Source organism: Pan troglodytes, chromosome 2 (assembly GCF_028858775.2).
Source record: "Pan troglodytes isolate AG18354 chromosome 2, NHGRI_mPanTro3-v2.0_pri, whole genome shotgun sequence".
Lineage (NCBI taxonomy): Eukaryota > Metazoa > Chordata > Mammalia > Primates > Hominidae > Pan > Pan troglodytes.
In genome coordinates this window covers 16,617,661-16,629,691 of record NC_086015.1, presented here as the reverse complement: position 1 = coordinate 16,629,691, position 12,031 = coordinate 16,617,661, and the positions used below count along the sequence as shown (strand labels likewise).

General features: G+C 41.9%; 1 protein-coding gene across 17 annotated transcripts in view; it reads left to right on the top strand.

Annotated features, from left to right (window-relative positions):
- The window catches only part of RAF1 (Raf-1 proto-oncogene, serine/threonine kinase), an 80,412-nt gene that overhangs the window by 43,474 nt on the left and 24,907 nt on the right, over positions 1 to 12,031 (top strand). For 12 of the 17 annotated variants that reach the window (XM_054681493.2, XM_063806612.1, XM_516289.8 and 9 more), the window contains 4 exons: positions 1,785 to 2,017; positions 8,455 to 8,567; positions 11,200 to 11,302; positions 11,610 to 11,767. In XM_054681493.2, coding sequence (XP_054537468.1) covers positions 1,811 to 2,017; positions 8,455 to 8,567; positions 11,200 to 11,302; positions 11,610 to 11,767 — 581 coding nt within the window. In that variant the 5' untranslated portion in view covers positions 1,785 to 1,810. The remainder of the gene's footprint in view (positions 1 to 1,784; positions 2,018 to 8,454; positions 8,568 to 11,199; positions 11,303 to 11,609; positions 11,768 to 12,031) is intronic. The other 5 variants (XM_009444922.4, XM_009444921.4, XM_016940497.3 and 2 more) reach the window with 1 other exon arrangement.

The window sequence follows — 12,031 nt, the reverse complement described above, 5'->3', positions numbered from 1 at the left end:
GGCAACAGAGCAAGACCCTGTCTCAGAAAATAAATTAATTAAAAAGAAAGTGTGGATGGAGGAAGGGATTAAAAATCTGGCTGGGCACGGTGGCTCATGCCTGTAATCCCAGGCGTGATTTGGGAGGCCGAGGCGGACAGATCACGAGGTCAAGAGATTGAGACCATCCTGGCCAACATGGCCAACCCCATCTCTACTAAAAATACAAAAATCAGTCGGGCGTGGTGGTGCATGCCTGTAATCCCGGCTACTCGGGAGGCTGAGGCAGGAGAATCGCTTGAACCTGGGAGGCGGAGGTTACAGTGAGCCAAGATCGCGCCACTACACTCCAGCCTGGCAATAGAGTGAGACTCTGTCTCAAAAGAAAAGAAAAGAAAAGAAAATCTTTGGGGTTCTTACACAAATTAAATGAGATAATTTATTATTATTATTTTTTTTGAGATGGAGTCTTGCTCTGTCCCCCAGGCTGGAGTGCAGTGGTGCGATCTCAGCTCACCGCAAGCTCTGCCTCCCGGGTTCACGCCATTCTCCTGCCTCAGCCTCCTGAGTAGCTGGGACTACAGGCGCCCGCCACCATGCCTGGCTAATTTTTTGTATTTTTAGTAGAGACAGGGTATCCCCGTGTTAGCTAGGATGGTCTCGATCTCCTGACCTTGTGATCCGCCCATCCTGGCCTCCCAAAGTGCTGGGATTACAGGCATGAGCCACCATGCCCGGCTTGAGATAATTTATAAAGTGCCTAAAATACATCCTAGAAATATTAGTTTTTCTTCCTTGAAGTCATAAATTATGGCTTACACTTTTTTTCAGGTATTTCTCATAGTACTAATGTGTTGCTCACACTCAAGGGTAGTAGTTGCTTAGGAAGAAGAGAAATGTAGTTGAAAAAGTAATAGACTAGAAGTCTTGAGACTTGGGCTCATGTTCCAAGTTGGCTTTTTTTTTTTTTTTTTTTTTTTGGGAGATGGAGTCTCGCTCTTGTCCCCCAGCCTGGAGTGCAATGACATGATATCGACTCACTGCAACCTCCACCTCCTGGGTTCAAGTGATTTCTCCTGCCTCAGCCTCCCTAGTAGCTGGGATGACAGACACCCACCACCATGCCTGGCTAATTTTTGTATTTTAAGTAGTGACAGCATTTTACCATGTTAGCCAGGCTGGTCTTGAACTCCTGGCCTCAAGTGATGCGCTGGCCTCGGCCTCCCAAAGTGCTGGGATTACAGGCATGAGCCACTGTGCCTGGTCCCTTGCTAAATGTTTTGTTTTGTTTTGTTTTGTTTTGTTTTTGAGGCGGAGTCTTGCTCTGTCACCCAGGCTGGAGTGCGGTGGCATGATCTCCGCTCACTGCAAGCTCCGCCTCCCGGGTTCCCGCCATTCTCCTGCCTCAGCCTCCCGAATAGCTGGGACTACAGGCGCCCGCCACCACGCCCGGCTAATTTTTTGTATTTTTAGTAGAGATGGGGTTTCACCGTGTTAGCCAGGATGGTCTCCATCTCCTGACCTCGTGATGCACCCACCTCGGCCTCCCAAAGTGCTGGGATTACAGGCGTGAGCCACCGTGCCTGGCAGTTGCTTGCTAAATCTTTTAACTGCTGGTCCCATTTTCCTCATCTATGAAATATTTTATGGAAGTGTACTATTAAAGAAACTTTTCTTTGCTGATGAATGCAGGAGGTATCATTAAAAACCCACATAGTGCTATTTTCATAATTACTCTTTATGTATTGTGTTCTTGGGTTAAATACTTTTGTTCTAGAGTTACAATTATTTGTGTTTCTTACCAGGTTTAAGAATTGTTTAAGCTGCATCAATGGAGCACATACAGGGAGCTTGGAAGACGATCAGCAATGGTTTTGGATTCAAAGATGCCGTGTTTGATGGCTCCAGCTGCATCTCTCCTACAATAGTTCAGCAGTTTGGCTATCAGCGCCGGGCATCAGATGATGGCAAACTCACAGATCCTTCTAAGACAAGCAACACTATCCGTGTTTTCTTGCCGAACAAGCAAAGAACAGTGGTATGTGAACATTCTACTTAGGAAATTTAGCTATTTATCTGCCTGTGGAGCACATTAAGGATCATGTTGTTCAACTTAAAGACAGGCAAAATATTCATTGTCATTTAGGGTCTTTATTTTTTTTTTTTCTAACTGCAGATTTATTTTTTTTTATTGCTGTTCCTTCCACACCCCCTATTTTTTCCTACCTCTTGGCCTTCCTTCTGTTACTCTTGCCTGGAATGTCTTCCTTTGTGCCACTTCATCCAAACAAATAGTACATTCTTATGGGTATATTTCAAAGACTTTTCTTTGAGAAGTCTCTAGGCTTTTCCAACTACTTATTTTAGAAGACATTTTATTTCTTCTATTAAAATATTCACCTAAAGCTTTTTGACTATTACAATCAAGTATAAAGAAGAAAGTAAAATTACATAGAAAAGATTATTTTTGTATATTTCATAGGCCCAGGACCAGTCTGGAGGCAGCTTAGAAATCATAGAATCTTCTTTTTCAGGGCACTGACACCAGCCACTTAGTTCTGCGTAGTTTATTTTTGCAGTACCAGTGACAGGTTCATATTGGCATCATGGCAGGACATTGCCACTAGGTTTTCTGATAGAAAATTTCTTTTTTTTTTTTTGAGACGGATTCTCACTCTGTCACCCAGGCTGGAGTGCAGCTCACTGCAACCTCTGCCTCCTGGGTTGAAGTGATTCTCCTGCCTCAGCCTCCCAAATAGCTGGGACTACAGGCACACACCACCACACCTGGCTGATTTTTGTTTTTTGTATTTTTAGTAGAGATGGGGTTTCACCATGTTAACCAGGCTGGTCTCAAACTCCTGACCTCAGGTAATCCACCTGCCTCGGCCTCCCAAACTGCTGGGATTACCAACATGAGACACCACGCCCAGCCTGATAACAAAACTTCAATTTTTCTAAGAATTTAGCACTCAAAAAGTTTTCTGGCTGGGTGTGGTGATTTATACCTGTAATCCCAGCACTTTGGGAGACCGAGGTGGGCAGATTGCTTGAGCGCAGGAGTTCGAGACCAGTCTGGGCAACATGGCAAACCCCATCTCTACAAAAAAAAATTCAAAAAAGTAGGCCTGGTGCAGTGGCTTACGCCTGTAATCCTAGCACTTTGGGAGGCTGAGGCCAGCTCATTACTTGAGGTCAGGAGTTCGAGACAAGCCTGGCCAACATGGTGAAACCCCATCTCTACTAAAATTGCAAAAATTATAGCCAGGCATGGTGTTGCACGTTTGTAATCCCAGCTACTTGGGAGGCTGAGGCAGGAGAATCACTCGAACCCGGGAGGCAGAGGTTGCAGTGGGCCAGAATTGCGCCACTGCACTCCAGCCTGGGCGAAAGGGTGAGACTATATTAAAAAAAGAAATAACAACAAAAATGTAGCCAGGCGTGGTGGCACACGTCTGTAGTCCCAGCTACTCGATACTCGGGAGGCTGAGGTGGGAGGATGGCTTGAGCCCAGGAGGCAAAGGTTGCAGTGAGCTGAGATCGCACCACTTCACCCCAGCCTGGGTGACAGAGAGCCAGACCCCTTCTCAAAGAAAAGAAAAACAAAAAAAGTTTTCTACTATTATGGATAAAACAAACAAAACCAACCACCTGGCCAAAACAGAAAAGTGAAATTGCATTGGTTTTGCTTGGTGGAACTTTTGAGAAAACTTGGGTTCAAAACTTCATGCCTCTTCCTTTCCCATCCTCTGTTCTTTGTGTAAAATCAATGCATTGTGTTTATTCCATATAGTCAGGTGAAGCAAGGTTCTGAGGTGGGGAACCCCAGTCCAGAGTTTTCTGTTTGCTTCTAACAGTTCCACTCTTCCCAATTTGTTAATAAATTGTTTATACTTTTTTTGTGAACCTAAGGAGCCTCCCAAGTGTAGTGTTGAATACTTAGGTGCATTTTGAACTGAAGGCAAAACTCAAAAGTCTAACTTTAATTAAAGTTTGAGTAAGTTTATCTTTGTCTCTCTTCCTAAAAATGAAAATTTTATGGCTGGCAAAATAAGCAGTAATAATCCCCTATATCTGAACAATGGTCTTCCATTTGCAAAGTAATTTTACCTACTGTTTCTCATTAATTTTCTTTGTGACCTTAAATTGAGAAGTCAGATAGGAAGTGTGTGTTATGAGAAGCTGAAGACCATTTGGTGCTTCTTCAAAGTGTTATTGAGACTATCTTCTCCATCCCCATCTGCTACCAGTTTGCCCAGAAGGCTGGGAAACTTAATTTGGCATAGTGATTAAGTGTATGAACCTTTAAAACAAGAAAACCCCAATTTAAATCCTTGCATTGCCTTTTATTAGCTGTATCATTTAGACAAGTTCTGTACTTTTTTGATCCTCTTTCCTGACCTTTATGAAATGAGGCTTGTACTTAGCACAGTGGCTGATTCATAAGTGAAGTGGTAGCTATGATTATTATTATTATTATATGTGTTTTTTTTAGATGGAGGCTCTCACTGTCACCCAGGCTGGAGTGCAGTGGCCCAATCTCGGCTCACTGCAACCTCTACCTCCCAGGTTCAAGCGATTCTCCTTGCCTCAGCCTCCCAAGTAGCTGGGATTGCAGGCACCCGCCACCACGCCTGGCTAATTTGTTTGTATTTTTATTAGAGACAGGGTTTTACCACGTTGGCAAGGCTGGTCTCAAACTCCTGACCTTCTGATCCGCCTGCCTCGCCTTCCCAAAGTGCTGGGATTACAGACATGAGCCACTGCACCCGGCTGCTATGATTATTTCTTAGCTTTTTATACATCTATGTAGTCCTTGATCCCCTCCATTTGAGCACAGCTGGTGGTTGGAAGCCAAGCTTGACTTCTCCTACAGCTTATGAGAAGGTTGTAGCCTAGGTTAGTTTTGCCTGTTTCTTTGGGTAAAGATGAACTAACTGTGGAAGAACTAGCTGCTTTCACCAGGCACGCAGCTTCAGGAAAGCGGTAGAAGAGGGAAGAGTTGCTTAGCTAGGCCAGCACCGTCAGTCAGCTCTTTTTACTCCTCCCCAGGTTGCTTTACTTCCTGAACCCAGAATGACTCTCATAATCACTCAGTGGGTTCTAGAAATTATTTAACTGATTTCAGCATGTATCCATGGAGGGCTGTAAAGAGGAGAATGAGACAGAGGACGTGTATCTGATTTAAATAATTTTAGATGTGATAATTAGGTTTTTGAATGTTTCTTGGAATTTTTATTTTCTAAATGTGTGCCTCTTTGACTTCCTTCTGCTGCTGTTGCTGCTATTGCTGCTGCTGCTACTGCTTCTAATTATTATTAGATAAGTGATTGACTGGAGCCGAGGACCACTACTATTAGAGTCAGCTGACCAGCAGGTTAAAATACAGATTCACTCTGTATGAATGGGCTTTATTCCATACTAACTGAATCAGAATCCTTGGATGTGTTGGACAGGTAGATGGAATCTATATTTTCTCAAGCTTCTCTGAGGATTCTAATGCCAGCTACATTTGGGAATCTGACTGGATTAGATGATATTTAAAGAACTGTCCAGCTTGCAGTATGATTTAATGAAGACTGATAATGTAACAGATATCACTTTATAGCTTAGAAAACATTGCTATACAGTATTTGATGCAGGTCATGATTCCATTAGGTATGTTTATTACTCTTTGTTTTCCTCATTCTTAGTGTCTTCGTACTTCACATCAGTATAGCTTACTTGTTTTGTTTCTGAAAAGCTGGAAGTTGGTGGGTATCACTGCGTCAAGAAACTTTTAAAATAAACTTATTTTGGAACATTAAAAAATATATACAGGCTGGGTGCAGAGGCTCTTCTCTGTAATCCCAGCACTTTGGGAGGCTGAGGTGGAAGGATTGCTTGAGCCCAGGAGTTTGAGACCAGCCTGGGCAATATAGTGAGATCTTGTCTCTACAAAAAAAAAAAACATTAGCTAGAAGTGGTGCTGCCCACCTGTGGTCCCAGCCGAGGCTGAGGCAGGGGGATCACTTAAACTGGGGTGGTCAAGGCTGCATGTGTCATGATCATGCCATTGTGTTCCAGCCTAGATGACAGAGCAAGACTCTGTCTCAGTATATATAATATAGATTTTACACACACACACACACGCACGCACGCACGCACGCAGAGAAAATAACAAATCTGATGTACCCCTTACCCACTTTCAACACTTAGCTAACCATGGCAGGCCTGCTTAATCTGTGTTTTCATCCACTCCTTTCCCAGTGTTTTGACACAAATCCCAGGTATCATTTGTCTGAACTATTTTGGTATGTACAAGGAACTTTTAAAGAATGCCAATTTTATTTATTTTTAAATAGGTAAAGCATTCATATGAGCCAAAAGTCTTGGGTGACCCCTGCCCCTGTATCCCCATTTCTTTTCCTCAGAGGTTTCTTATGATCAATCTTTATCTATTCGAAGAATCAGTTGGTTTCCCCTTACCCTGTTGTTCACGACCTTTCCTTTCTTCCACATCTCTGAAGGAGAGGAAAAACCATCGGTAGCTAAGGAGGCTATCACAAACTCCAAAGGAACTTTTTTCGTTTGGAAAATCTTTTCCTTCTCCCAGATGATTGATCCTCCTGGAGAATATTCCTCCCCCACTCCCATCACCTTCTCGACTAATCTGTTACAAGTTCAAATTCTTCTATACTGTACTCTCAATGTGGAGTCCATCTTTGGGCTTCAAAGAATGATTACTGGGCAGATAAGTCCCCTTCAGTCCCTGGTGATAGCAAAATAAAGCCTTGTGAAAAACTTCTTACGTTGCCCCTCTCTGATGTTTTCAAATTCCTTATGCTTACATGCATTCCCTTCTTTCCTAGATTGTTTTCTCTGCTTTGCATCCAGATACTATGCCCTAGTTTGGAGCCTGGTAACTAGAAGGGCCCAGATAACTATGTCCTCTTTCTTAAGACTTTTTTTCTGCTGTAAACCAGCTAGAGAAGGTTGGCTGGATTGGCATTGAGGTGGCTGGAGTAAGAGCCAAGATTAAGAACACTTTGGGCCTTTTGCAGCCCTGCTTTACTTCCTTCCCCCTCCCCGTGTACCCACATAGGTAGATATATGCATACACTCACCACTTTCTGGGGGCGGGGTGGGGGGGGGGGATGGCGGGGGTGGGGGGGGCGGTTGGCTGGCTGCTGTCAGCTGTTAGCACTTTCAATCAGAGGAGGAACCTTGTAGGCAGTTCACAAGCACTGCAAATCTCTGTTTTGCCCTCCTTGCTGGCCATACTGACTCTAGTTACCTTACTTTTGATTAATTCTTGGCTTTGAAGTTAAACATGGAGGGCTTTTATCAAAACTCTGAAATTTTCATTCAAATTTTTTTACAGCTGCCATTAATTGTGAGTATCCTGGGCACTCACGCTTCCCAATAGGGTTCTGAGTACCTGCCTAGCTTTTTGAGGATTGAGTACAGGGGAATATAGAGAAGTATGTGCCACTAAGGCTGCTTGGTATGGTGTGCACATATATTTAAACTAAGATTGGTGTTTGTCCCTACAGCAGGGCTGGAGTTCTATATCTTCCACTTCCTGCTTTGCCTTCACTAGTGTTAAGTACTTGTGAGATGGAATTTTTGTTAGAATCATCAGTCATTTTTGTTGAAAGAGGTTGAAGTACAAATTTTGATCATAAAAACTCGTTTGTTTATAGATCAGATTGGCTTATTTCCTCTCTAATGAATCTAATGAACATATATGTGTATACATTCTAATCACACAAAATTAGAGACGTATAAAGGAAAAGTTTATCATTTTATCTTTCTTAACCACTGTCTCTTGATGTGAACAGCTAGGTGTAAATCTTTCCACTTGTATAACATATACAGATTTCTTCACTTTTTTTTTTTTTTTTTTGAGACGGAGTCTCGCTCTTGTCACCCAGGCTGGAGTGCAATGGTGCGATCTCAGCTCACTGCAACCTCTCCCTCCTGGGTTCCAGCAATTCTCCTACCTCAGCCTTCCAAGTAGCTGAGATTACAGGCGTCCACCACCATGCCCGGCTAATTTTTGTATTTTTAGTAGAGACGGGGTTTCACCATGTTGGCCAGGCTGGTCTCGTACTCCTGACCTCAGGTGATCCACCCGCCTCGGCTTCCCAAAGTGCTGAGATTACAGGCATGAGCCACCGTGCCTGGCCTCTTCACCTTTAAAATAATCTTACTCTATTATTCTGAAGGATATTTTCCCCCAATTAATATATCATGGACTCCTCTCCATCCAGGTCATTATAAGTAATATAATAGCTGCATAATGTGACATAATACAGATGTCTCACACTCCATTCAAGTACTTTCCTATTGCTGGACATTCAGGTTGTTTCGTATATGTGTGTGTGCGTGGGCCATCACAAGCGATACAGACTGGTGCATTTATTTCTGTGCCCACCTTTCCAAGGGGTGCTGCAGCCTGTGTTGGTCCTAAAGGTGGTCCTTTGTTTGTAGGTCAATGTGCGAAATGGAATGAGCTTGCATGACTGCCTTATGAAAGCACTCAAGGTGAGGGGCCTGCAACCAGAGTGCTGTGCAGTGTTCAGACTTCTCCACGAACACAAAGGGTAAGAGCTCAAAAGTCAATTGACTTCTTCAGACTAGTAAGGATCTTCTAGCTTCAAATAGCTATGTTTGTATTAAATTGTACTAGCTTCCTATAGAATATTGTATATTTCTATACCTTTCTTTATAAAGAGATAATTCAGAAAAATAGGTATTAAGAAATTGAAATTATTGCTTGGACATTCTCTTGAAAAGTTAAATACACGTTAAGCTGGGCATGATGACCAATACCTGTAATTTTTTTTCTTTTTGAGGTGGAGTCTTGCTCTGTCGCCCAGGCTGGAGTGCAGTGGCGCGATCTCGGCTCACTGCAAGCTCCGCCTCCCGGGTTCACGCCATTTTCCTGCCTCAGCCTCCGGAGTAGCTGGGACTACAGGCGCCCACCACCGCGCCCGGCTAATTTTTTGTATTTTTAGTAGAGACGGGGTTTCACCGTGTTAGCCAGGATGGTAATACCCGTAATTTTAACACTGGGAAACTGAGGCAAGAGGGTTGCTTGAGGCCAAGAGTTCAAGACCAGCCTGGGCACATAGTGAAGGCCCATCTCTACAAAAGATTTTTAAAAATTAGCCAGGCATGGTGGTGCGGCCCTGTAGTCCTAGCTGTTCGAAAGGCTGACGTGAGAATATTGCATGAGCCCAGGGGCTTGAGGCTGCAGTGAGTCATGATTGTGCCACTGGACTCCAGCCTGGGAGTCTTGCTCCAGCCCAGGCTGGAGTAAGATCCTGTCTATTAAAAAAAGCCAAAAAACAAAAAAACAAAAACAAACACATGTTAGGTATCGATAATGTTTCCATGGATGGAAACAGTGATGTTAGATGCAGTGTTTTTTTGAGACAAAGATTTTTCTTTGTGTTTACTCTAATGCATTATATAGACTGGGCACTCAGAAAGTGCATTATTTTATATAAAGAATGCTATCCTCGGGAGATTGACTTTTCTCATTCACTAATTTTTTTTTTTATTCAGTTAAATGTGTACTAATCCCTGCTGTTTGATAGATTGTTTAAAGATGCAGAAGCATTTCTGCTTCAGGGAAGATTCATGGTTTATCCTATTCCTAATGGTGGTGGCAAGATAGAGGCATCCCCTCAAAGGCTAGGAGTAATACCTCAAAGCAGCAGAGCTGTCCATAATTATCCATTATCCATTATTCCCTCCACCCCGAAAATATAGGGAAACCTTTAAAGGGTTCTTTTTTACCCTCTTCTTGGAAAGCGTCACTTATGTTATTCATCGTTAGCTTACATTTTTTCATGTTTCAAAGAGTTCTGCAGTTTGGGAGAATAGCCCAGGGAATGAATCTACTCGAAGGGGTGAGTGTAATTCTCAATTTAGGAGGCGTTTGTTGAAGTGCAAATCTTTGAAGCAGACGTTAACTTTTGCTGAAGGTAGCCCAGGTTGGGTCCCTAAGCCAATCCATAGTGTTCCTTAAGGACTAGAGAGAGTCTGAGACAGGGAGGGCTTGGTCTACTCTCATCCAAGGCTGCACTGGTTTGGAGCTACTCTGGAGTCTCTAGGACAGACAGCAGATTGTCACTAGGATCAGTCTGCAGATTGATGAGAAAATAAGGCTTGTCCTCCTTCTCTTCATAAGGGCAAAATAGTCCTTTGGAGTTATAGGAAGTTTTCCAGGTGCTGTATAGGTAATTATATTAAGGAATGTATTGTTTACTGTTGGATAGTGAGAAAAATGGCTTGACTAGGCTTCTGGTAGATAATGGAGAGGCTTGAATGGTGCTATACATGTTATTTTCTCTTTACCTGAGTATATTCTTCCTTTGGAAAATGGGCCAGATTAACTGGATAAAACATAAGAAAGGAATTGGGCATTACTTTTTACTTATGTATCTATTTTTTGTCTTATTTATACTGTAGGCACAGAAAGTGTGGTTTCAGAGTAGATTTTAAGACAGTTAAGTTTCTCATTGACTTATAGACCCTACAACTACAGATTTGAGTCTGTTATTAATTAATAGAAAAGTACATTTTTCATTTGTGGCTCCTTTCTATTTATCTAGATTGAAATAGGCTACTGAAGACTAAATTTTGTACTGCAGCAATATTTATAATCCATTTTACAGGATTTGGGGATTTTTGTAAGATTTTAGTGTTACAAATTCCAATTTAATGTATATTGACTTTATCGTGAGATTTTATATATCATTGTTTAAAGAAAACTTTATTCTGGCCAGACATGGTGGTTCACACCTGTAATCCCAGCACTTTGGGAGGCTGAGGCAGGAGGACCGCTTGAGGCCAGGGATTCAAGACCAGCCTGGGCAACACAGCAAGACTCTCTCTCTACCAAAAAACATTTTTTTAAGTAAATAAAGAGAAAACTTTATTCTGAGAACATGGGCTTTGGAGTTCAACAGACCTAGATTCCAACATAGGCCCTTAAACTTGCTGTGTGGCCTTGAGCAGATTACCTTCTTAGAGTCCCAGTTTTCTTATTTTTCAGATAGAAATAATACCTACTTCATAGGTTGGTTGTATGAATTAAATAAATTATTGTTGTATGGATTAAATAAAGTTGTGTTTATATGGCATGTGATAAATGGTAGCTGTTGTTATTTCTATTGAACTTTGATCTTGTTTAAACATTTCATGTTTTTTTTAAATCCTTTCTAGTAAAAAAGCACGCTTAGATTGGAATACTGATGCTGCGTCTTTAATTGGAGAAGAACTTCAAGTAGATTTCCTGGATCATGTTCCCCTCACAACACACAACTTTGTAAGTTGCAGATCTCTTCTCTTTCTGGCATGTTGAGGGCTTTGCCAGGCATAACAGAAATTTCTCAGGTAATATGCGTATGTATATATATATAGTTGGATTGTTTAAAGTTCTTTATGCTGTTGTTTACAGTAAGGCAATTTAGATTTCATTAGTCAGAGATATACTCTAATTTGTGATTATGAATTCTGTACATGTTGGAAGTATGATTCATTTTGTAAAAACTTTTTTGGAGGCCAAGAAATGATGTTGTCTTTTGTCATCTTTTATTTATTCAGCATAATTTACACCTGTGTTCTTGTTGTAGGCTCGGAAGACGTTCCTGAAGCTTGCCTTCTGTGACATCTGTCAGAAATTCCTGCTCAATGGATTTCGATGTCAGACTTGTGGCTACAAATTTCATGAGCACTGTAGCACCAAAGTACCTACTATGTGTGTGGACTGGAGTAACATCAGACAGCTCTTGTAAGGCATTGTTCTTTTATCCAAGGAAGATAGGGATGAGGAGTATACATACTTTAAAGGGTATTTGTTGTAGATTTTGACTGACAGGTCTGGATTCTAGACTCATTTAATGAATTGTGATCCAGAAACTACTTTAGAAACAGTGATAATTCTGAAACTAGCTAGGTTTGGTGGCATTCATACTCCAGAATGAGCAGGTAGGAGTAGGACTTGTTATCTGTCAAATTGAGATTGACATACTGTGACTGTGATTCAGTAAGGAAA